Raw genomic sequence first — 27,057 nt, 5'->3', positions numbered from 1 at the left:
TGAAGTCCAGGCCAGTCTGAATTGTGTTTTAAAGGTTTGTCGGCCCACTTTTTTTAAAATGAAAAGCAAAGTCTTTATAAAGTTGCCTACGCAGGGGTTTCAGCTTCACAAAGCAACAACAGGAGACAGAAATTGGTGAGTTACCTGGCTCCCTCTGCAGCAGCACTGCTGCTCTTGCGCTGGTCTCTTGGACCATCTCACTAGCTTTCCGGGCTCTCATAGCTCACTCAGTCTTGGTTACAGCACCTTGCTGCATGGGCCCACTCCTGACCTCTAGTTAAGGGTTCTCCTGACACCCTGGGCTTTCTCAGTCCTCTGAGACTTAGGCTCCATGTACACGACCCTGCCCTGACCACCGGCCGTGGGAAACCGCAAATCGTGGCAAAATGTGGCAACCGTGGTACCACGATATTGCCGTATTTTGCGTTTTCCCACGGTCGGCAATCAAAACGTTCCTATCCTGAACGCGATTCTTCCGTGTTCAGTAGAGAGAGGTATGACCTCACCTAAATGCGGCAGCTCCTAAACTCGGCTAAAAGCCTATGTGTACATGGACACATAGGCTTTTATGGAGTTGAGTTTAGAGCTGTGTCAAAAAAAAATTCCAAAAGCTCCTAAACTCAAGTTTAGGGGCTGCTCGTGTCCATGAAGCCTTACAGTTTCCTTCAGTCCCTTGGACTCTCTCCTAGTTGCCTCAGCTTTCTCAGTCTCCAGACTCTCTCAGCTGTCCTAACTCTCTCAATGGGTATGGCATTTCTCCACCATGGAGTACTGTCACCTTTGTCTTCAGACAGGAATATACAGTCATGGCCGAAATTGTTGGCACCCTTGATATTTTTCCTGAAAATCAAGTATTTCACACAAAAAAGGTATTGCATTAACACATGTTTTGCTATACACATGTTTATTCCCTTTGTATGTATTGGAACAAATATAAAACAGAGGCAGAAAAGCAAATATGACATAATGTCACACAAAACCCCAAAAATGGGCTGGACAAAAGTATTGGCACCCTTAACTTAATATTTGGTTGCACACCCTTTGGAAAACATAACTGAAATCAGTCGCTTCCTATAACCATCAATAAGCTTCTGACACCTCTCACCCGGAATTTTGGACCACTCTTCCTTTGCAAACAGCTCCAGGTCTCTCTTATTGGAAGGACACCTTTTCCCAACAGCAATTTTAAGATCTCTCCACAGGTGTTCAATGGGTTTAGATCTGGGCTCATTGCTGGCCACTTCAGAACTCTCCAGCGCTTCTTTGCCATCCATTTCTGAGTGCTTTTTGACGTATGTTTGGGGTCATTGTCCTGCTGGAAGACCCAGGATCTTGGACGCAAACCCAGCTTTCTGACACTGGGCCCTACAGTGCGACCCAAAATCCTTTGGTAATCCTCAGATTTCATGATGCCTTGCACACAGTCAAGGCACCCAGTGCCAGAGGCAGCAAAACAACCCCAAAACATCATTGAACCTCCACCATATTTTACCGTAGGTACTGTGTTTTGTTCTTTGTAGGCCTCATTCCGTTTTCGGTAAACAGTAGAATGATGTGCTTTACCGAAAAGCTCTATCTTGGTCTCATCTGTCCACAAGACGTTTTCCCAGAAGGCTTTTGGCTTACTCAAGTACATTTTGGCAAACTGTAGTCTTGCTTTTTTATGTCTCTGTGTCAGCAGTGGGGTCCTCCTGGGTCTCCTGCCATAGCGTTTCATTTCATTTAAATGTCGACGGATAGTTCGCGCTGACACTGATGCTCCCTGAGCCTGCAGGACAGCTTGAATGTCTTTGGAACATGTTTGGGGCTGCTTATCCACCATCCGGACTATTCTGCGTTGCAATCTTTCATCAATTTTCCTCATCCGTCCACGACCAGGGAGATTAGCTACAGTGCCATGGGTTGCAAACTTCTTGATAATGTTGCGCACTGTGGACAAAGGCAAATCTAGTTCTCTGGAGATGGACTTGTAACCTTGAGATTGTTGATATTTTGCCACAATTTTGGTTCTCAGGTCCTCAGACAGTTCTCGTCTCCTCTTTCTGTTGTCCATGCTTAGTGTGGCACAGACAGACACACAATGCAAAGGTTAAGTGAACGTCTCTCCTTTTTATCTGCTTTCAGGTGTGATTTCTATATTGCCCACACCTGTTACTTGCCCCAGGTGAGTTTACAGGAGCATCACATGCTTGTAACATTCTTATTTATCCGCAGTTGTGAAAGGGTGCCAATACTTTTGTCCAGCCCATTTTTGGAGGTTTGTGTGACATTATGTCGAATTTGCTTTCTTTCCTCCCTTTTTTTGTTTTGTCCCAATACACACAAAGGGAATAAACATGTGTATAGCAAAACATGTGTTAATGCAATACGTTTCGTGAGAAATACATGATTTCCTGGAGAAATATCAAGGGTGCCAACAATTTCGGCCATGACTGTACATCCATCTTCGGATGTCAGCACACCTCCCTTCTGGCTTGGGCTCTAAGCTATGCACAAACCTTCATTATAGGGTCTATGTGCACCTGGACACACACCTTGCTAATTTTCAAGAAGACCTGGATGCTGGTTTGGAGATTTTTTCCCTCCCAAAGCACTTTGAAATCTCCAAATTATGGAGCCCAGTGCAAGAATACCAAACTGTAAAAACAGTTGCTCAAAATCTATACTCTGGAGTCCCATGCCTCTATCCTTTTTTACAACCATTTACATAGTGGAAGGGCTTTGCATGGTCACAGGTGTTTTATTTAGTTACGTATAAGTGTGTGTCAAAGTTTGCAAAATGCTTTTTCATTGGGCAAAGTCTCCATATAGCTGTGTTATTGTCCATCTTTGTTTATTGGTTACCATATACTGTGTTGTTCTGGTGTGTACTGCTTCCTTGTGGGATCACAGCCGCCTTTCATTTGTGGACTCTTCGTCACTGGATCAGCCTTCTTGATGGTTATGTGAGCTTGCTCTGCTCTCTGTTCCCATGCACATAGGAGGTTGCTCCATCACATTCATATTATGAGCAAGCATACAGGGTAGTGCAATTATGTGTGCAGCGTTTCTTTGGATGTTTCTGTAAGTGCAACGCTCTGAATGTCTGCCAATGCATGCTGGGATTTTCTGTCTACAAAAAATGAGTGCACTCAGAACGTCACATTCATAGCTAACTTCTTTATGCACAAAACAAAATGACGGCTAGTAAAAGAAAGTTACAGCCCAAAATGCACATCCAACCGAAAACTAAGTAAGATAAACAACAAATATTAATCCTTGCTACAAACAAAAGCTAAACAGCAGATAAGCTTACTTTTTTAAATGTACAGCAACAAAAGTAGAGTTTCCCTTTAAGTCCAAGATGGATCAAATGCCTCCTTTGGGTTTCAGAACTGTGAACAGGTTTGAATAAAAAAACCCTGAAACCTTTTGGTTGGGGAAATGGAAGCAATAGCTCCCCGGGGCAGCAGTCCCTGAAATGACTGAATAGCAGTCCATCTGACTTAGTTGAGACACAGGACGATGCAAAACAAAGAATCAAGGCAGAGGATGAAGGTGAAACTTTTTTTGTAACCATTTTATACTACCTCCTGCACCCTTGTGTTAAATATGCACGCTTCCCAATCTCCGCAAAAACCATTAAGTTTTCCCCACATCTGATGGAACTGATGAGGGTGGACATTCCTGTGGTGGCAGATTTTTCCACAGGCTTTATTCTCTTGGATTGCTATGGAGCTCAAGGAGATGGAGGAAGACTTACGGGTCCAGGAACTGGAACCTGACTTGAAGGAACAAAGCGTGACAGGAACCACTTTGTGACAAGGAACTACTTGTCTGGGTGCGTTCAGATTAAATCATCAAATAATGGATGAAAATAGATGAAAAAGAACACAGACTGTATATAGGCAAGTTCATAATAGAAAGAGATCTTAATTCCCATTAAAAAAAATGCCCCGTCAGTTACAGCTTAAACCTTCAGGTAAAATAAGAGGAACTCTACAAGAAATGTCCAGATAACCTGGTCTGACCTGAAAGTGGAGTCCTGTCCTGTGTTGTTGGTCCCTGTAAGTAAAAGGAAAGGGACATCCATTTTTCTAAGGCACTTAAGTGAAACTGTACAGGTGAGGAATTGAGGATGAGGGTTATAGTCTTCAGTTTTCTATGTACCTACTGTGCATTACTCCTTCAGTCCTATAACCATAGGTTGCCTAATTATCATCAAGCTGTGTCCCTTAATTGACAATAGAAAATAAGACAAAGAAAATGTTAATTTCTGAACCAAAATACAGTATTAATAAAGGATTACATACTATTTTACCAAGTAAGAGTTTTAATGGAGACTTTCACCCTGCTCTTGTGGAAGTTAGGCGAGGCATATACTTGAACAGATTTGTAAGATGTCTGCAGCCAATGTTTCCTCTTCAGGTCAGTCAGTGTAGAATATATTTTAAATAACTTATATGGACACACTGCATTGTACAACTTATCTGGAGACGCACAACGTTTACTTAAGTGCACCAGAGAATTAAATATTTTACATGTGTTTAATGTAGCTCTCATCTATGGAAAATATTTACACTGAGTTCTCATCCAACAATGCGCACGGAATTTTTACATATACAGTACATGAACACTGATACCTCGATTTCCAAGCACAAATTGGTTTTGGCACATGAACTAAAGTGGTCTGCTGACTGATCATCTTCACTAAAAAGACACTGATCTGTTAGAACAGCAATGGGCAAACTACGGCCCGGCGGACCTTTTAATCCGGCCCGCGGAGCTAGGCTCCCACTAGGCTCCCGCTAGGCTCCTCTCACAGTCCGCCGTGTAGCATGAAAATCTGTCTCCTATGAGGATCTGTCCCCCTCGACGTATCTGCGCATGTGCCGGAGATCGCCGATCGGCTGCTAATGTCTGAAACTGGCACATGCGCAGATACGTCGAGGGGGACAGATCCTCATAGGAGACAGATTTTCATGCTACACCGGAACGGCGCGGGAACACGGCGAGAGGAACGCGCGGAGCAAAGGTAAGTGAATTGACACAGGGGGGACTTGGGGACTTAATATGGGGGATGAATTACTATATGGGGGATAAATTACTATAGGGGGGGTGAATTACTATAGGGGATGAATTACTATGGGGGATGAATTACTATATGGGGGATGAATTACTATGGGGGATGAATTACTATGGGGTATGAATTACTATGGGGGATGAATTACTATATGGGGGATGAATTACTATATGGGGGATGAATTACTATGGGGGATGAATTACTATGGGGGATGAATTACTATATGGGGGATGAATTACTATGGGGGATGAATTACTATATGGGGGATGAATTACTATATGGGGGATGAATTACTATATGGGGGATGAATTACTATGGGGGATGAATTACTATGGGGGATGAATTACTATATGGGGGATGAATTACTATGGGGGATGAATTACTATGGGGGATGAATTACTATATGGGAGATGAATTACTATATGGGGGATGAATTACTATGGGGGATGAATTACTATATTGGGGATGAATTACTATGGGGGATGAATTACTATGGGGGATGAATTACTATATGGGGGATGAATTACTATGGGGGATGAATTACTATGGGGGATTAATTACTATGCTTACTATGGGGGAATATTACTATACTTACTATGGATGACACATACACATCATTCATCTACTCTTGGTCCGGCCCCCGGGTCCAATATATGAACCCATTGCGGCCCTCAAGTCAAAAAGTTTGCCCACCCCTGTGTTAGAATAAAAAACACTATGTTTTAAAGATTGTGCTGTACATTCTATTATTTGTTCCAGTTTTCATGATTTGGGGTTTTGGTGGTTTTTTCTCTCCTTTTTGGCCTGCATCATGAGTAGGAGAATAAAAAGTAAGTGGTGCCTGAAAGCACACAGATTTTAGAAGTAATTTGAAATACAATACATGAGGTTGTATTTTAACATTAATCTTAGAATATTACAATTTCTTGTCACTTATCTCTCTTATATGATTTTTTTTTTCATTTTTGGAATCAGGAACACAGCCTTCTGTACCTGGCAGCAGTCTCAGGCAAAATATCCATGCCTCCAAACGTGTCCTTTTCTCAATCGTTCATGAGAAAACAGGTAAGAGGGAAAAAAAAGCATAAAGCATCAATTATAGCACTTACCTTGGCCAAGCAGGTCTGTGATTCTCATGTTGCTTCCTGACCCCAATGTCTCACTGAGTCCCCATCTCTTCAACCTTATGAGCCTCAGGAAATGCAAATATTGGCAGAAGAATGGTTATTTCAAGTCTTTCCTGTGACACTGCAATGATTAGTAGAATAATTAATATACACTATATTGCCAAAAGTATTGGAACACCCCTCCAAATCATTGGATTCAGGCGTTCCAATCACCTCCATGGCCACAGGTGTATAAAATCAAGCACCTAGGCATGCAGACTGCTTCTACAAACATTTGTGAAAGAATGGGTCGCACTCAGGAGCTCAGTGAATTCAAGCGTGGTACCATGATAGGTTACCACCTGTGCAATAATTCCATCCGTGAAATTTCCTTGCTACTAAATATTCCACGGTCAACTGTTAGTGGTATTATAACAAAGTGGAAGCAATTGGGAACAACAGCAACTCAGCCACGAAGTGGCAGGCCACATAAAATGACAGAGCGGGGTCAGTGCATGCTGAAGCGTACATTGTGCAGAAGTCCTTAACTGTCTGCAGAGTCAATAGCTAAAGACCTCCAAACTTCGTGTGGCCTCCAAATTAGCACAACAACAGTGTGCAGAGAGTTTTATGGAATGGGTTTCCATGGCCGAGCAGCTGCATCCAAGCCTTACATCACCAAGTGCAATGCAAAGTGTCAGATGTAGTGGTGTAAAGCACACCGCCACTGGACTCTAGAGCAGTGGAGACGTGTTCTCTGGAGTGACGAATCGCGCTTCTCTGGCAATCCGATGGATGTGTCTTGGTTTGGCGGTTGCCATGAGAATGGTACTTGCCTGACTGCATTGTGCCAAGTGTAAAGCTTGGTGGAGGGGGGATTATGGTGTGGGGTTCTTTTTCAGTGGTTGAGCTTGGCTCCTTAGTTCCAGTGAAGGGAACTCTTAAGGTGTCAGCTTCCCAAGACATTTTGGACAATGTCATGCTCCCAACTTTGTGGGAACAGTTTGGGGATGGCCCCTTCCAATTCCAACATGACTGCACACCAGTGCATAAAGCAAGGTCCATAACGACATAGATGAGTGAGTTTGGCGTGGAGGAATTTGACTGGTCTGCACAGAGTCCTGATCTCAACCCACTAGAACACCTTTACGATGAGTTAGAATGGAGATTGCGAGCCAGACCTTCTTGTCCGACATCAGTGCCCAACCTCACAAATAATCGCTCCAACAGTTGTCTCCAACAGTTGTCACCAAGCTTCTTGCTGATGGTCTTGTAGCCCATACCAGCCTTGTGCAGGTCTACAGTCTTGTCCCTGATGTCCTTTGACAGCTCTTTGCCCATGATGGTGAGGTTTGAATGGAAGAAAGAGATTTTGTGGACAGGTGTCTATTATAGACATAATGAGTTGTCAGTAGGAGCACCTTCTTAAATTGACAGGACTAATCTGTGTACCACATGAGCACATAGCCAGTCTTTGGGAGCCAGAATTATTGTTGGTTGTAGGGGATCAAATACTTATTTTACTCACTGAACTGCAACTCAATTTATAACATTTATACCATTTGCATTTCTTGATTCCTGGTTGATATTCTGCCTCTGTCATTCAAAACAAACCTATAATAAAAATTATAGACCCTTCATTTCTTTGTAAGTGAGCAAATTTACAAAATCTGCAGGAGATCAATTAACTATTTTCCCCACTGTGTGTGTGTGTGTGTATATATATATATATATATATATATATATATACACACACACATACACACACATTATATATACATGTATAAAATCAAGCACCTAGGCATGCAGACTGCTTCTACAAACATTTGTGAAAGAATGGGTCGCTCTCAGGAGCTCATTGAATTCAAGCGTACTACTGGGATAGGTTGCCACCTGTGCAATAAGTCCATCCGTGAAATTTCCTTTTTACTAAATATTCCACGGTCAACTGTTAGTGGTGTTATACCAAAGTGGAAGCAACTGGGAACAACAGCAACTCAGTCACGAAGTGGTGGGCCACGTAAAAAGACAGAGCGGGGTCAGCGCATGCTGAAGTGCACAGTGTGCAGAAGTCCCCAACTGCAGAGTCAATAGCTAAAGACCTCCAAACTTCGTGTGGCCTTCAGATTAGCACAACAACAGTGTGTAGAGAGCTTCATGGAATGGGCTTCCATAGCCAAGCAGCTGAATCCAAGCCTTATATGTATATAATGCGGAATATAGGAATCAGCTATTTTTCTCAGTGTACTTTTACAAGCTGTATGGGTCTTTTTTTAACATTTCTTCTTCATATTTTCTTGTTTTGTTAGAGAAATGGGACAGTTTTATTAAGGAAACGGAAGATATCAATACCCTCAGGGAGTGTGTACAAATCCTGTTTAACAGCAGATATGGTGAGAGCTAATACATTCCTACATTTGCCCTACAGTAAAAATAAATCAAAAACTAAATAGAATAGTTTCTCAGATAAAGATAAAGGGACTCCATCACTTTTTTTTATTTTAAATTTCTTTGATAAATACATTTTTGAATAAACAAACCTACATTTGAGTTTGGATAGTGTGTATAAACATTTATGCAGAGTATATTTTAGTCACCGTAAAAAATAAGTGAATTTACTGTGTGTAGTAAGATCTCATGTTCTTGAATCCTCATTGGTTATATACATAAAGCAGTAAATCTGACATTCACCAGACTTTCACTGCAGGCGATTCATTTAGGTGCATGTATTTTAATTGACAGTGATTGATTCACCATCAGTGAAAGTCATATATACACTTTTATAAGTAGACCTCTAAGTGAAAAGTGAGGGGAAAATATAGTTATCAATGAAGTTAATTTCAGCTGTCACCAAAATAGAATTGTATTATATTTCAACTGTCACCTTTTGTATCTTATGTAAGTACCAGAAAATATTCTTTTTATGACAAACCTGAAGAAAGATTGTGTTCCGAGTAAATGGGGATGGAGCTGGGGAAGGAAGCTGCATTGTGTGATATCTTTAGACCTGCGTGACTGAGTTATATTATAATGAACATAGAGATGTGGTGAAAAGAAATGAGTTGTTTAACTAACTCGGGTAATATTGTCCCTTTGAGTTAACTGAGCAGCTCATTTCTGTTTTTTTGTGGTTTTAAGATTGAGTGTAGCCAAACAAAATATGTATAGTTGAGGATTAAATCAAATACCTATCATGCCTTGAGAAAACTGATCCCACCAGGGGCAGAGGGGTTGACCAGAGCCTAGCATAACAGCTGGCGGGTGGTGGTGAAAGCCACAGAATGGATAGAGAGGACCTGGCGGGCTGTTCACTTAGTAGTGGTTAGAACCCTGAAAAGGGCAGAGGTGCAGAATCTAAGATCAAAAAGGCAAAAAAATCCTCCTGCGCTGATGAAGGAAGTGAACCCTGCTAAAATAGCTGCTAACACTCTGTGCTGATTCCCAACCCATGTTTAGATGAAAATATAAATATAGTGTAGTGCTTCTAAATGATATAAATAATACAATATAAACATACAATATCGTGAAAAAACACACTCAAAGTGCCTCAGTCAGCTAAGTGACAAGTGAAGGTGATAACCATATAAGAATAATAAACATACATAAATGTGACAATTCGGGAATGTTCTGCGGTCACCTTAGTGACCTAAAAATGTGACAAAACAAAAGACGTGATAGTGCCACTTCAACTCATATATAAATATACTAGATGCTATATATGGACTTTTTGAGCATCTAGTATATTTATATATGAGTTGAAGTGGCATGATCACGTTTTTGTTTTTTGATTTGTCACATTTTTAGGTCACTGAGGTGACCGCAACACATTACCCAGTTGTCACATTTATGTATGTTTATTATTCTTATATGGTTATCACCTTCACTTGTCACTTAGGTGACTGAGGCACTTTGAGTGTGTTTTTTCACGATATCGTGTGTTTATAATATAATTTCTTTTGTATTGTATTATTTATATCATTTCGAAGCGCTACACTATATTTATATTTTCAGAATCTAAGATTCTTCCTGATCTTCATCACAGCTCCTAGAGGTGGAGAAGTTGGGCTGCAGGTGGTATTAAAGTTGCAGTTCTCTGGCACACCAAGCAGGTTGCAGCTGAGAGCAGGTGAGAATCTCTTGCAATGCTGGAGCACTGGACATACAGTTGTCAGGGTACTCAGGGGAATAACAAGAGAGCACAGGAATACACTGAGAGACAAACAAGAGATTCAGACTAGGCATGCATAGGTGCAGATAGCAAGGCCAGCTGGAACTCACAGGGAAAACAGACTGGTGCAGAGAAACTAAAAAAAAACTAGAGTGCAAAGAGAGCCACAGAAGGGAATGCAGAGGGCAGAGCTGCTTTTAGAAACCATGAGGCCCCATACAGCCTACCTGACAGGTATCCCCCCCCCTCCACCAAAAAAAAAGACAAAACACATGCTTACTATGCTTCAATTATGAATGAACACAGTGAGTGATCTGTACTGGTTTATTCAGGAAAGAAAGGGGATGGTAACTGTGACATATTTACTAGACCCTTCCCCCACTCTTCATCCTGAAGGGTCCTATTTTGTGCTTGCAGCTGCTGGTGGGAAGAAGAGGAGGGAAGCTGGAAAAACTATGGGGGGGCCTGGGCAGTGGTGTGCAAAAATCGGTGCGCCCCCCCTCCCCCTGCAAAGAGAGCCTGACATTGACCAACAACACCCCCTGCCATACCCCCCCCTCTCGAGAGAGAGCCTTCCACTACCACTGCCCCTCATACAACAGCCACCATCTTCCACTGCATGACAGAGAAAGGCACTCGTCTTTATAGCTCCGGACATCCCTGGGAACAAGAGTCTGGCTGTGCATACACCATCATGAAACCCGCAGCCTCTCTCGGAACCCACTAGGTCCCCATGCTGCGTGTGTCCCATATTCTGAGGGGCATTGCTGCCCCCCCCCCCCCGAAAAATGCCACCCTAGGCAAATTCCTTGTTTGCCTTATGGTAAATACACCCCTGGCAGCAGGGGGAAACGTATGGTGCACAGGGAAAGTGATATTTGTAGTGGGGGGCGCATTTACCGGGACCAATCCCCTGTATGGCTCTCTCTGCAGCAGCTGCAAGCCAGTTGGAGGGAGACGAGAAGAAACCAGATTTCAGCTGCTGCAGAGAGAGCCATACAGGGGATTGGTTCCAGTAATTGCCCCCCCCCCCCACCATGCCGATTCCTCTCCCTGCCCACATCCGATTCACCCAGCTGCCTGAGCCCCCTTGCTGGTATGGGCCCCGTACAGGAGGACTGGTGGTACCCCCTTATCCACAGCTCTGGCAGAGATACACAAGGCTAAGAGCAGACTGAGGCACACTGGGAACAAGGGAGGAAACATGCTGGGAGAAATATGAATGCTAGGGATCACAATAGGCACAGAGAAACATTCAAAGAGTACTCAGGGGGTCTGGCTGCTAATGTGTGGAGGTGTTGCTGGAAAACTGAGCAAAATTCCTGTTAGCCCTTTAAACAGCTCCCCTTCTGTGAATGGCTAGACGTCAGTAGCTGAACACAGAGGGAAAGACCTGACGCTTGGAGCATGAAACAGGAGAGTGTGACAATACCCCTGTTAATGCTATAGACTTTGTCACATTTTTCTCTTCTCCAGCCTTTAAAATCAATTAGGTCACAGAAAACACAAGTGCCAAAGATTAGCTGATGTATATTACGTACTTACAAGCTTGTAGTCACCTGTATTGATTGTGGTTAGCTGTTAAAAGCAGTGCTTTCTGTCATTCAGTTTTTCTCTGTTTTAGCTGAAGCTTTAGGCCTTGATCACATGGTGCCCGTGCCGTACAGAAAGATTGCCTGCCATCCAGAAGCTGTAGAGATAATAGGAATACCTGATAAAATCCCTTTCAAACGTCCGTGTACTTATGGAGTGCCAAAACTTAAGCGAATCTTGGAAGAACGGCACAATATTCATTTTAAAATAAAAAGGTAATATAGTGAATTAACAGACATAATTGCATGCTACAGAGTAACTGAACCTAATAAATATTTATTTTTTCTCCTTGCCCAGTATGTTTGATCAGAGAATTTTTGAAGGTAAGTAAGTCCATTTTCTTGTTAACAGTCTATATATGTAAATCTGTTTACATCTACATAAATCATGATAAGAGATGTACTTTTATATTATTAATTGTCCCCCATGTACGAGCAGAGATAGAAAACACAGCTAGATGTTTTTTTTAACTGAGAGAAATGGTACTGAGAAAAATGGTATATTACAATCTCAGCATTTCTTTTGAATACATTTCATACAAACACAATTTTTTAAATTCATAGCCTCCAGTTTGGATAGGAGATCATGCTCAAAAACTGGAAAAGCTGACAAAGTTATACTTGAACATTCTAGCAACGTCCTCTTTTTCAACAATATCCAAGATTACTACACTGCTCAAAAAAAGTAAAGGAACACTTTGAAAACACATCCGATCTCAATGGGAAAAATATCATGCTGGATATCTATACTGATATGGACTGGGAAATGTGTTAGGAATGTAAGGATGTCCCATTGTTTGATGGAAATGAAAATTATCAACCTACAGAGAACTGAAGTGAAAAAATAATACAGCAGGCTAGTCCATTTTGCGGAAATTTCATTGCAGCAACTCAGAATGCTACTCAGTAGTTTGTATGGCCCCCATGTGCTTGTATGCATGCCTGACAATGTCGGGGCATGCTTCTAATGAGATGACAGATGGTGTCCTGGGGTATTTCCTCCCAGATCTGGAACAGGGCATCAGTGAGCTCCTGGACAGTCTGAGATGCAACCAGGCAGCGTTGGATGGACTGAAACATGATATCCCAGAGGTCTTCTATTGGACTAGGTCAGGCGAGTGTGGGGGCCATTCAATGGTATCAATTCCTTCATCCTCCAGGAACTGCCTGCATACTCTCGCCACATGAGGCTAGACATTGTCATGCACCAGGAGGAACCCAGGAACCACTGCACCAGCGTAGGGACTGACAATGGGTCCAAGGATTTCATCCCGCTACCTAATGGCTGTCGGTGCCATTGTCTAGCCTGTAGAGGTCTGTGTGTCCCTCCATGGATATGCCTCCCCAGACCATCACTGATCCACCACCAAAATGGTCATGCTGAACAATGTTACAGGCAGCATAACGTTCTCCACAGCTTCTCCAGACCCTTTTATGTCTGTCACGTGTGCTCAGGGTGAACCTGCTCTCATCTATGAAAAGCACAGGGCATCAGTGGCGGACCTGCCAATTCTGGTGTTCAATGGCAAATGCCAGTCGAGCTCTATGGTGCCGGGCAGTGAGCACAAGGCCCACTAGAGGATGTCGGGCCCTCAAGCCAACCTCATGAAGTCTGTTTCTGATTGTTTGGTCAGACATTCACACCAGTGGCCTGCTGGAGGTAATTTTGTATGGCTCAGGCAGTTCTCATCGTGTTCCTCTTTGTACAAAGGAGCAGATACTGGTCCTGCTGATGGGTTAAGGACCTTCTACGGCCCTGTCCAGCTCTCCTAGAGTAACTGCCTGTCTTCTGGAATATCCCCAATGCTCTTGAGACACAGCAAACCTTCTGGCAATGGCATGTATTGATGTGCCATTCTAGAGGAGTTGGACTGCCTGTGCAGCCTCTGTAGGGTCCAGGAATCGCCTCATGCTACCAGTAGTGACACTGACCCTAGCCAAATGCAAAACTAGTGAAAAACAGTCAGGAAAGATAAGTAGGGAAAAAAATGTCAGTGGCCTCCACCTGTAAAACCATTCCTGTTTTTAATTTCATTAACACCAAAGCAGCCAAAACTGATTAACAACCCCTCTGCAACTTAACTGACTAGATCAATATCCCAGGAGTTTTACTGACTTGATGCTATACTCTCATTAAAAAGTGCTCCTTTAATTTTTTTGAGCAGTGTATGTTTTATCAGCTGGGATTTCCAATAGAGAAGTCACAGAATTATTAATAGCATTAGTTAACCTTTGTGTACACTGCTACATTTCTGAATGTCACCCCTGTATTGTAAAATGTGATACATTGCCAGTGACTTGACAGACACACAATTTCTCCAAGCTGATCATACAGAAGCCAATGCTCTTGCTGTACAAAATGGTCTGAACACAGCATACAAGGGGCTAATACCAAAATGAAGATGGAGTGGGCAGGGTTTGTGCCCGAAATAAACCTCCCCTCCAACTTTGTTTCAGTGTCTGTCCCTTCTGTTTTGGAGTCATCCATTGTGCCCCTTCCTGTACAGGCTGACCTGTGTGAACAGGGGTGTCTACTAATGCAGGTTGGTAGCAATATACTGCATTTTAGAAAGTAGTAGCGTACACAAAGGAATTCTTCCTTCAGACACATTTGACCAACAGGTCCATAGGTTTTTTTTTAACAGATAACATTTCTTATACTGAAGTCTTGTCACTTTGAAGTGTTAATGTTTTCGAATGATATAACTGACATAACCATAACCCGGTGCTAAATTTACCAAAGAATCATCAAAGTCTGATTCCACCTCCCTGGGAGAAGAAGCCGGTTTTGATATCCAGAAGATCACAACCATGGACATGCTTGGGAGTAGGTAGGTATGAATTTCAGCAATTGATGTACATCTAGAACTAATGTTTTCTTTTATGTAACACTGAAACATTTCACATTTGGAACTTAAACTATATAATATGCTACTTTGCTTCCAAAATAACTATTGAGAGTTTGGTGATGAAACGTCACTGGTTTTATATGGTCTGTAAAACTGGAAGCAAAAATGAGTGGTGATGCTACCACACCTGATCTTATTGAAATTATGAATTTATGCCTACACATTAAAAGGTAACCTAGCTAGTTGCTTTGGGAAGCATCTCCATTGTTGACTTTGTGTACTTCTCCATACCCCCCCATTACATCTGAGATATATATAGAGTTGTTAGTTAAGGGATTGTTTACACTTGTAGAAGCCCTCTGAGATTTGATCCACAATAAATCATGTTTCAGAGGGTGTTTGACGGCAGTGAAGGGGTGTTATCTTGCTTCCTTACTGCCTGTTTTAAAGTTGTTGTATTCTATGCATGAAGGTAAAAACCTTGTGTGTGCAGCAGCTCCCAGCCCCCCTAATACTTACCTGAGCCCCATCGTGATCGTGCGATGTGCACGAAAGCCTCAGCTCTCCGGAGAACCTCCCTCCTTATTGGCTGAGACAGCAGCGGAAGCCATTGGCTCCTGCTGCTGTCAGTTTCAGCTGGGGAGTCAAAGAGGAGAAAGAGAGGGGTGGTTGCAACATGGCCTTAGCAGGGATCATTTTTGCATTGCAGCCGCTGCATGTGTATACCACCATATGGCTGCCTTTGCGGCTAAATTGCCTGCTTTTTTGTTTCGCCTCCCCAACCATAATGGTAAACTAGGCTTTAGGGCTTTTTCCTGATTCATTGCATTTTTCTGCATTCTCCTTGTGTAGGATAGATGCATAGATATGAGAAAATACATTCTTTTCAATAGAGACTAATATGCTGATTTGAAGTGCAAAGTTGTGCCTCTTTCATTTTAGATGCATCTTCGTGCAGTTTATCATCCAAGTCAATTCATATAAAGCCTTTTAAAAACACAACACAATGTGCACCACTGCATGGCAATGCACACAGAGACACATTTAAATGCATGATTTCTTTATGTAAAGCCATTAGGTGGTGAAAAAGAGCAGAGATCAATTGTAGAAAGTAGTGCTATGTCAAAGGAGATAATTTAAGTGTACTGAAGTCAGTAAAGGGCGAACTGGATTGTATTCATTCTGGGCCACTCCTTGCCTTATTAAAAAAATCTTCATTTTGATTGTACTGAGCTGGTATGTACTATTAGGAACGATAGCATGCATATCTTTTGCTGTAGTACTCCAAAATTGTCACTTGCGCTACATTATTTTTTTTTATATTTTTTTTAAGACCTAGCAGCTTCATGCAGTGAATACTCCCAATGTTTCTATAGTTTGATTTTTATTGACTTCCATGGGGGGAACATGGAAGCTGGAAAAATTTAAAAAAATGGAAAGATTAATGGGGAAAGAGATCTCCAGGTTAAAGTGGAACTTAACTTCACCTGAGCATCACAATCCCAAAAGCACGATTTTATTCACTTTTAATATTAAAAGCAAACTTCCCCATCCACCCATGTCTCCATGCTCTATTTTACTAAGAAATCACGTTGAAAAATGCCCACTAGCATTTCAGGTTGTGGCCAGCTTGCATAAGGGCAGATGATTCATGTAGCATTTACTTCCCGGAATCCATGTGCCCTTAGCTCAGGCATGCAGGCAGGAGGGTGTTCTTAGCTAAGAAAACTCCTCCTCCCCTCCTGCGGACTCCTGGGATGTATGATATTATTTGCCTAGGCATGGAAACTATGAAGTAACTGAAGAAATGTAAAAAAAAGTGTAAAACAAGTAAATGTGATATACTTTGATATCTATTTACTAATGCTAGCAGGATTAAAAATAGTTAATGTTGACTGAGAGGGTGAAGTTCTGCTTTAACTTCACAGAGCTGGATCTAAATGTTAAGGCTGTAAATGTAAATATAGCCTGCCTCCATCAACCTAAAAAACAGTTTGTTAAATGGCTCGTCTGTAAGAACCGCTTTTTTGAAAGAAAAAGGGCATACTTTAGGAAGAAAGTTGGCTGTATTAAAAAATATAACAGAATGTGTCGCACTATACACTGTAAAAATATAGTGTTTCTAACACCAAATAACTAGGTTAAATTGGTTTTAAATGTCATCAGAGATATTTGGTGCTATGTGTTCTTTCATTTTGCACATCTACATCACTGCTACAAAAAAGATATTTATTTTACCTAAAGTGAACATGCAAAGACAGAAATATGGGAACGGTTATTGTGGAACTTTTTTAATATATATTATTATATATACACTATATTGCCAAAAGTATTGGGCCAGCCCTCCAAATCATTGGATTCAGGTGCTCCAATCACCTCCATGGCCACAGGTGTATAAAATCAAGCACCTAGGCATGCAGACTGCTTCTACAAACATTTGTGAAAGAATAGGACGCTCTCAGGAGCTCAGTGAATGCAAGCGTGGTACCGTGATAGGTTGCTACCTGTGCAATAAGTCCATCTGTGAAAGTTCCTTGCTACTAAATATTCCACGGTCAACTGTTAGTGGTATTATAACAAAGTGGAAGCAACTGGGAACAACAGCAACTCAGCCACGAAGTGGTAGGCCACGTAAACTGACAGAGCGGGGTCAGCGCATGCTGAAGCGCACAGTTCGCAGAAGTTGCCAACTGTCTGCAGAGTCAATAGCTAAAGACTTCAAAGCTTCATGTGGCCATCAGATTAGCACAAAAACAGTGCATATAGAGCTTCATGGAATGGGTTTCCATGGCTGAGTAGCTGCATCCAAGCCTTACATCACCAAGTGCAATGGAAAGAGTTGGATGTAGTGGTGTAAAGTAATGTACAGCGCTGAGCAAACCGTTGGCGCTATATAAATACTGTATAATAATAATAATAATAATAAAGTACGCCGACTCTAGAGCAGTGGAGACGTTCTCTGGAGTGACGAATCACGCTGATGGGAGTGTCTGGGTTTGGCAGTTGCAAGGAGAACGGTACTTGCCTGACTGCATTGTGCCAAGTATAAAGTTTGGTGGAGGGAGGATTATGGTGTGGGGTTGTTTTTCAGGGGTTGCGCTTGGCTCATTAGTTCCAGTGAAGGGAACTCTTAAGGCATCAGCATACCAAGACATTTTGGACAATTGCATGCTCCCAACTTTGTGGGAACAGTTTGGGGATGGCCCCTTCCTGTTCCAACATGACTGCGCACCAGTGCACAAATCAAGGTCCATAAAGACATGGGTGAGCGAGTTTGGGGTGGAGAAACTTGACTGGCCTGCACAGAGTCCTGACCCAGACCCGATAGAACACCTTTGGGATAAATTAAAGCAGAGACTGCGAGCCAGGCCTTCTCATCAATGCCTGACCTCACAAATGCATTTCTGGAAGAATGGTCAAACATTCCCATAGACACACTCCTAAACCTTGTGGACAGCTTTCCCAGAAGAGTTGAAGCTGTTATAGCTGCAAAGGGTGGGCCAACTCAATATTAAACCCTACGGACTACGGGATGCCAGTAAAGTTCATGTGCTTGAAAGGCAGGCATCCCAATACTGATGGCAATATAGTGTAACATACAGTATATGAAAGGATAGAGCAAGCTTTATGTGTAGTCCACAGTGAGGGCTCTTTCATGCCATAGTGCAGTTCTGCAAGCGCACAACAAAATCAAGTGTTCTTTATGTGCCCTGTTCACTCCAAAACACTAGTATCATGTGCAGATTTTTTCTGCACAGGAATCTGCAAGGTGTAGAAAACTCAATAAAACCAATGTCTCTGCAAGTGGAAATCAGTTTCCATCAGTTTTCCTGCACTTATGGTGGGATCAAGGCCTGAGGGTGTTACCGCCTCTAGTTTTGTTTACTATAATTTATGCATCCTTTTTTAATACGCTATATTTTACAGGTCTGAAACGAACAACATACCAGAGGAATGTGAGCCAGGTACAAGTATATATATTCTCAGTAGGAACCTCCTTCTCTACTCCAATTCTCCCGATACTCTGCATTCTCTGTCATCTGTGGCCATTCTTATTTTTTTTTTTTTTATTTAACAGGGACCTCAAGAGAGCCAAATGGAATAAGACATATTAAAGTGGAGCCTGAAGAGCAAGAAATTCTACAAGTGACTGTGCCAGGTACTTTACTTTTAATTCATAGGCAAGAGTGACGTGAAAAATGAAAAATAAAAAAATGTAAAATAGTGTGACTCCCTCCACTGACAAAATATAAATAATAAAAAAATATAATAATGAATATATATTAAATATGTTCTCCTGTCGTGTCCTAATCAAACTATACAGAGCAGTGCAGAAGGGTACTGCTCACGTGTATATATATGCATTCCCACACTGTGAAAAAAGGCAATAATGTATGTGTTATGTGGCCCTCCCTTGTTGTGCAAAATTCAATATCCAAACATAATTCAAATATACATAAACTACATGTGAAAATGAAGTAATTAGTCCATAAACAACTCCACGATCAGTGCCTATAGTCCCAAAATGTGTTATTGTATAACCAAGCAATATCTTCCTACACTCTGTGCTCAATAATCACAGCAGTCCACACCGGCATGCAAGTGGGGCCCATCACCTATCATCGCTCACCTCCAATCATGGACCTATAACTTTCATTATTAGGTCTAGATAAGTGTTTCCCCCTGGGGGTATGAATATGCTCTGGAGATTCCTCAAATATAGGCTTTCTCCTCTTTAGTATGCCACTTGGTGTATATCCCTTTAAGAGACCACCAGTCTCTGCCTTCTCCACTGCCGATATGCTCAAACAGATATGGGATAGTCTCTCAGTGTAGTAAAATCCGTATCAAACATTTATTAAAAGAATTGCACTTACAATATGAATGAAGTAAAAACGCCTTTAAAAACTCTTTATCTGTAATCCAACTTCCCTGCAGCATCATCTTCACCCGGCTCCACAACAAGGGAGCACCGCATAACATACATTAACGCCTTATTTAATAGGCTAGAGTGTGAGCTATTTGATTTAAAGGATATCTAAACCCAAGAACAAAAAAATTAATGTATTGCAGCTTACAATCCTTAGATGTGGTTGATGCATTTGTTTTCTTTTTTTCTTTTCAAGCTAAGAACATTTTCAACAGATACAGAAAATAAATTCTGATATTGTCAGAAGTGCCACTTCCTGTGAGCTAAACCAAAGAATATCATTTTTCCTAGTTATGTTCTGTAAACTACCAACAGTGGGGTAGCATGGGGGTGGCAGCCAGTGCAGTCGCCCCAAGCGCAACATTTAGAGAGACAGACAGCAGTCTCACACAGTGTGTGTCATCCACTGTAAGCCCGCTCTCTCAATCCAGTGTGAGCCCGCTCTCAGTCATCCAGTGTGAGTCACACTGGATGACTGAGAGTGGGCTCACGCTAGATTGAGAGAGTGAGCTTATAGGCGTGTGTAGGTGGTGTGCCTAGGCACACCCTAATCTAAGGGCAGCACCAGGGGGGTGTTTGGGTTTATCCCTATCTCTGCATCCAGTTATATCACGGAGCTGGAAAGGTCTGCCTTTTTGTTTGTTCCCCGGTAGCAGTGTCCCTTCAGTGCCGGCACAGCATTCTGAGGTTTGCAGCCGACGGGGACTCTCTGTCAGCTGTGCAGCATCTCCCAGTGCAGCAGGCTAAGGTGGTGGTGAGTGTGTGGCCTATCTCGCCCTACTACACACTTACTGGTGGCTGCTCTGGCTGAAACTGAGAAGGAGGTGCAGCAAAGATGGCAGCCCAGGAGTCCTCTACTTCCACCCATAGGGCAAGTGGCTGATGGGGAGAGGTTTACATTAATCACTGCAGGATTTGCATGCATCATCTGTGCTGCTTCAACCCTTACAATGCACACAAAGGACTGCTCCCAGCCATCCCACTACACACAGTTCTCACTGTACACTGCTCACTGATTGACAGTTCTCACCGCTCACTGGCTGGCTGTCTTCACCGCTCACTGGCTTGCTGTCCTCACCATGCACTGCTCACTGACTGGCTGTCTTCCCTGCTCACTGACTGGCTGTCCTCACCACACAGTGACTGTCCTCACCACACACTGCTCACTGACTGTCCTCACCTCACAATGCTGACTGGCTGTGGGAGTGCTAAAAGTACATCGGTTAGGGGGCGCAAATTACCTGCCTTGTCCCGGGCGCTGTAAACTCATGTTATGCTACTGTCTATCAATTGTCCTGCCCTTGGAGATGAAAAGACACAGACATGTTTGTAGTTAATATTAGGAGAGCAACCTAGAGTGACAACCAATGTTGCCTCCATAGATACAGTGTAGAAATGACGTAACCACCCAGGGACAAGTGTGTTATTAGCAGGATTACTAGGTGAAAACAAAGCAAAAGTGTGAAAAAAAGAAAACAAATGCAGCAACCACACCAAGGAATAGTAAGCTTCAGTATAATACATTTTCAATTTTGAGTTTAGATGCACTTTAAATCATCAGGATTGTTTATTTAGAAACAGTAAGCATTTACTAATTTCATCTATCAGACTTTGTATTATTTTTGAATGTTTGAAAGGGGAGAGGAAAGGAGGGGAAACAGACTAGTCACAAAGTGCTTTGCATTCTGTGAAAAGAATACAAGGCTTTTTGCGAATGGATGAGGGAGAGATGGGGCGTGTATATGATTGCATCCCTTCACTGTATGAAAGGTATAACTCTCATTCACAGCAGCAGAAATACGGATAGGTAAATCCAAGATTTGTATAGAGCAAACAGCAGCAATCCAGGCATATTATCTTATATTATTATATTATGGTCATTATTACAGGTAACATATTTGACTTGTGGCTAAAAAAAAATGGTTTCTCTGGAGTTCTTCCTTTAAAGTGACTCTTGCTATTCCTTTAGCTATCTTCGTCTAACATTACCTGTGCATACAGCCTTTGTATGATCCTTATTGCACCTTCTCTCATGTCACATGTCCATGTAAAACTGTGTAAAAATCAACTTTACCTTTAAACATCTGATTAGTCTGCCTGGATACAATGACATCACCCCCTCCTTTGAAAATTGATTTGAATGATTTATTTTCTATATCTGAGGTCAGCCAATAGGATAAAAAATAATAAAATAACACACACCATTTATAAAGGAGGGATAAAGAGTGCAAAAGGAAGTCAAGTTGATTCATACATAAAGAGTTTTCACAGCTGCTATCTAGAGATTGCAAGAAAGCTTTGACATTGAAGACATAGCAATAAGGAGGTTACTAAAGTTAGCAAGAGGAATAGCTTGAGTATCATGTGTGGCATACAGAGAAAGTATTGTTTCACCATGTATACTTTAAAGTATAACTAAAGGCAACTTTTTTTTTCCTTTTAGTTTTGGATAGAGTGGAGAGGGATTAGAACAACTGTTGGCCTTTACCTCTGTTTGTACCCCCATTTGGGAGATTCACCCTCTCTATTGCCCTGTTTACCTTTATAGCCAGAAAATAAAAGAAACTCTCAAATTTTGGGTTATCTCGAGAACAGTAATAGAAGGGAAATCTTCCAGTGGGGACACTAGTTTTCGTGACAACCAGATTCCGGATTCCCTCACTTTGGAAGGATTCTTCTCAACTCCGTTTTGGCTATGGGGCAGGAAGTGAAGAGAAATCTCCCCAATGGGACACAGAGGGCAAAAAAACCTATCCCTTCCCTTACCCTATCAAAAAAAAAATTACGCCTTTAGTTCGATGTTAATTTTAAAGACTTTGGTTATTTCTTCCCTCTAGGGCTACTTTATATTACATACATATGTTTTTTTCTATCTGTTTAATTCAGATGAATTAGCTGAATGTCTGAAGAGTCCAGTGAATCCAGATAACACCACTTATGTGTTGGACACAGGAGCAGGTAAATGAAAATCATAACACAATACAATAGATAAATTACCATAAAAGACTGAAATACAGTTGCAAGAAAAAGTATGTGAACCCCTTGGGATTACATGGAGTTTTGCTCTAAAAATGTGCTCTGAATGTCATCTAAGTCACGACAATAGAAGAACACAGTCTGCTGAACATAATACTACACAAACATTAGATGTTGCCATGGTTTAATTGCACATAACATGTAAACATTCACAGTGCAGGGAGGAAAAAGTATGTGAACCTTTGGACTTAATAACTGGTTGACCCTCCTTTGGCAGCAATAGCCTCAACCAAACATTTCCTGTAGTTGCAGATCAGACCTGCACAACGATCTGGAGTAATTTTGGACCACTCCTCTTCACAAAACTGTTTCAGTGTATCAATATGCTTGGGATGTCTGGTGTGAATCGCTCTCTTAAGGTCATGCCACAGCATTTCAATCCGGTTGAGGTCAGGACTCTGACTGGGCCACTCCAGAAGGCATATTCTGTGCTGTTGCAGCCATTGTTTTGTTGAATTACTTGTATGCTTTGGGTCATTGTCCTGTTGTATCACCCATCCTCTGCGGAGCTTCAGTTGGCGGACAGATGGTCGTATGTTTTCCTGCAAAATGTCTTGATAAACTCTGGAATTCATTTTCCCATCAATGACAACAATCCGTCCAGGCCCTGAGGCAGAAAAGCAGCCCCAAACCATGATGCTCCCTCCGCCATGTTTTACAGTTGGGGTGAGGTTTTGATGTTGGTGTGCTGTGCCTTTTTTTCTCCACACATAGTGTTGTGTGTTCTTCCCAAACAACTCAATCTTGGTTTCATCTGTCCACAGTATATTTTGCCAGTAGTGCTGTGGAACATCCAGGTGCTCTTTTGCAAACTTCAAACGTGCTGCAATATTCTTTTTGGACAGCAATGGCTTCCTCCGTGGTTTCCTCCCATGTACTCCATTCTTGTTTAATGTTTTCCTTATTGTAGATGTGTCAACAAAAATGTTAGCATGTGCCAGAGATTTCTGTAGGTCTTTAGCGGACACTCTGGGATTCTTCTTTACCTCATGCAGCATTCTGCGCTGTGCTCTTGCAGTCATTTTTACAGGACGACCACGCCTAGGGAGAGTAGCAACAGTGCTAAACTTTCTCCATTTGTAGACAGTCTGTCTTACCGTGGACACATGAACATCAAGGCTTTTGGAGATACTTTTGTAACCCTTTCCAGCTTCATGCAAGGCAACAATTCTTGATCGTAGGTCTTCTGAGAGCTCTTTTCTGCGAGGCATGGTTCACATCAGACAGTGCTTCTTGAAACCAGTAAACCCAAAACAGATGTGTGTTTTTTAAGGGCAGGACAGCTGTCAGCAACACATCCAATATCATCACACTGATTGGAGTCAAGGTTGGCTCACTCCTGGCTCCAATTAGCTCTGGGAGAAGTCATTAAGCTAAAGCCTCACATACTTTTTAATCCCTGCACTGTGAATGTTTACATGTTATGTGCAATTAAACTATGGCAACATCTAATGTTTGTGTAGTATTATGTTCAGCAGACTGTGTTCTTCTATTGTTGTGACTTAGATGATGTTCAGAGCACATTTTATGCCCAATTCATGCAAAACTACACGTAATCCCAAGGGGTTCACATACTTTTTCTTGCAACTGTATATGTATATGCAGATGCTTGTTTGTTTTATTTAAACATATAAAGTGATCCATACAGTGTTAAGACAGAATAACCGGTGGACCAGTATATAGTCTAACATAGTAGGACTAACTCCTCAAAGTCTACTATAAGTAAAGGGTAAGTGACAGTCTTTTGAGGACACTTTCATTCATGTGACTCCAGTTAACAATTAAGAAATCAATCTCTCGAGATTTTAGCAGTGTGATTTTGCTACTTAAAATTGGATGCAATGCCTTAGGCTAAGGATTTAAATCTGGAAACTCCTTGGCTTTAGATAAATGAAAATGATAACTGCTGTGACTGCTTATTTCAAGAATAAAGCCTGGTACACATGTAAAGTTTTTTCATTCAACCCAGCAGGCTGAATGAAAAAAACTGTGATCGCTGTTGTCACGTACTCACTAATGGTAGCTCTATGGATCCACAGTCCGGGATTCCCCAGGGCGCAGAGTCTAAGCCCCAGTCTGCTTGTTCACCAGAGCCCCTGATGGTGGGGATGGACTTGGAGAGGGCTGAGACCAGGTCGCGGCCCCCGGGTACACCCAACTGTAGAGGACCACCAGCGGGACGTAGCTGGATAAGAGCCTGATGTGAAGAGGCAGGGAAAATCCTGAGCGGTAAACGGATGGATCCGTGCAGGATGGATGGATGCGGACACACCGTGAAGCAACTAGCGGAGTCAGACAGGCTGGGTCAGTAACTGTGGAGGCAGAACGGAACAGAGCAGCAGGCAGAGGATAGTCAGGTCACAGACCAAGTTCAGCAACAGGAGGTCAGAAGATCAGGAGCAGGCAGAAGAGTGGTCAAAGGCAAGCCAGGGGTCAGGGCAGGAGACGGTCAGCAGTAATCAGGATCAGGCTGGGTTCGGCAACAAGGTACACTCACAGGATCAGAACACAAGCAGAGGATCAAGACCATACGGCAACTTGGACATTGCAATGGCCAGTTTAAATAGCCCACCCGGCGCCGACAGGCGCGCCTGGGTCCTAGTGCCTGCCCGACACTGTCATTGGTAACAGGCATGCCTGGGTCCTAGTGCCCGCCTGCCTGTATGTCTTGTCGGGATCCTACGCATGTTTAGATTTGTGCGCCGCGGCGATCTTCTCGTTCCCTGACAGCTGTACTATCACAAGCAATGTTAGTGCAGCGATCTCCCCTGTTGTTCCTTTATGTTCTGACAGGAGGACTCCAGCCAATGGCTGCCAGTGCTGATCAGATGCTGGTTTTCCAGCATGCCTCTTCGACAAAAGCTGGAAAGACCACTGTACAAATTGACCAAAATCGCCCTATATTCGGCCTGTGTGTACCTAGCCTAACCAGCAGGTTTTATATGATTTACTACCACTAGCCAATTACATGGATGACTGAAAACCTTTTACAGACACAAATAACTAACAATTAATACAATTTGCAGTCCTGCAACCAATAGCTTTAGGTAAAGTTTTCATATGTCTCATCCTTTACATGAGTACTATTCTGTTATAGTCGTACTGAAAGTCTTTGTATTGATTTCTTCTAATGCAGTTCCATTTGTTTATAGTTTCAGACAAAGGGCCATCTATGAACTCCAGGAATGCAGAGAAACACATGGATGGTAATTCTGTTAATACTGCTCTTAGATACAACACGATAAAAACATGCAAGAGATCTTAACTGTAGGTATACATGGGACAGATGACCACTGAGTAGAAATATATTTGACCAGTTGGACCTCAAATGAAAAAATAAAATAAATAAAAATTAAGATTTCTTCTAGAACTATAAAAGTAATAAAAGTACACCAGCATAGCAGAAAAGGGAGTGGGTGGGAGTGGGACGTCACACTCTTTTGATTTATTTAACAGTATAATTTGAGCTTTAGTTGTTAAGCTGTGTAAACAACAAGCTAAGATTAAACACATTAAAATGAGTCTAGAGCTACAGTACATCTGCTGGCTGTTTCTCAGATATTGAATTTGAATACACGACTTTATTTTTAGTCCTGAGTTTAAAAAAAGAAGACAAATATAGACAAAATATTCTCTATCCCCTTTAAAGCAGTATTAAACCCAAAAGCAAGCATTTCATATATTGCAGTTTACCAGTCTTTAGATGTGATGGCTGCATGGGGCTTTCTTTCACCTGGTGATCAGGGGTGCTTACAATGGTCGGCTTTTATTTATGTAAAACCTTTGTCCCAAAAGGAAAAATAACTGTTGCTGTAACATAAAAAGTGTTAGCTTGAGTTCAGCTTTAATTTCGTAGTGTATTTAAGTCTGCTAGTACATCTAACACTACCCTGCCCCCCAGACCAAAAATGCTGTTGTCCAAATGTGTCTTTGTGCTCCTTCATCCACAGTGTAGGCACCCTAATACTGGCCAGATCACCAGGTGAAATCAGAGGGAAATAAACCTAAAAAAAAAAAAGAAAACTAACGCAGCCACCACATCAAAAGATTGGTAAGCTGCAATATATTATATATTTGGCTTTGGGTTTATTACCGCTTTAAATAGCATTCTGTTTAAATGTTAGATGTTTTCTTTTTAATCAAAAAATAATGCTTATTAGGTATCACCTCAATATTCTGTAATTCTATTATACAGCTGCTGTTTAGATTTTTCCTTTTCACTTTAAAAAATATGTATTAACATTTTCTTTATGTATTACATTAATATAGAACTGAGGGTACACTTGGGCTTTTGTTTATTACATCTGAAAATAT

The 27,057-nt window shown here is 41.9% G+C and overlaps 1 protein-coding gene across 3 annotated transcripts in view; it reads left to right on the top strand.

The window, feature by feature from the left end:
* Positions 1-27,057, top strand: part of GTF2IRD1 (GTF2I repeat domain containing 1) — a 161,698-nt gene that overhangs the window by 97,114 nt on the left and 37,527 nt on the right. For all 3 annotated transcript variants that reach the window (XM_089655393.1, XM_089655394.1, XM_089655392.1), the window contains exons 7-15: positions 6,038-6,127; positions 8,478-8,561; positions 11,961-12,144; positions 12,227-12,252; positions 14,672-14,759; positions 18,705-18,742; positions 18,856-18,936; positions 22,594-22,665; positions 25,896-25,949. In XM_089655393.1, the coding sequence (XP_089511519.1) occupies positions 6,038-6,127; positions 8,478-8,561; positions 11,961-12,144; positions 12,227-12,252; positions 14,672-14,759; positions 18,705-18,742; positions 18,856-18,936; positions 22,594-22,665; positions 25,896-25,949 (717 nt within the window). The remainder of the gene's footprint in view (positions 1-6,037; positions 6,128-8,477; positions 8,562-11,960; positions 12,145-12,226; positions 12,253-14,671; positions 14,760-18,704; positions 18,743-18,855; positions 18,937-22,593; positions 22,666-25,895; positions 25,950-27,057) is intronic.

The sequence above is a fragment of the Staurois parvus genome, unplaced genomic scaffold (genome assembly GCF_062004578.1).
Source record: "Staurois parvus isolate SC_StPar_1 unplaced genomic scaffold, SC_StPar_1.0 ptg000839l, whole genome shotgun sequence".
Lineage (NCBI taxonomy): Eukaryota > Metazoa > Chordata > Amphibia > Anura > Ranidae > Staurois > Staurois parvus.
This window is presented reverse-complemented; position numbering and strand designations above follow the sequence as displayed.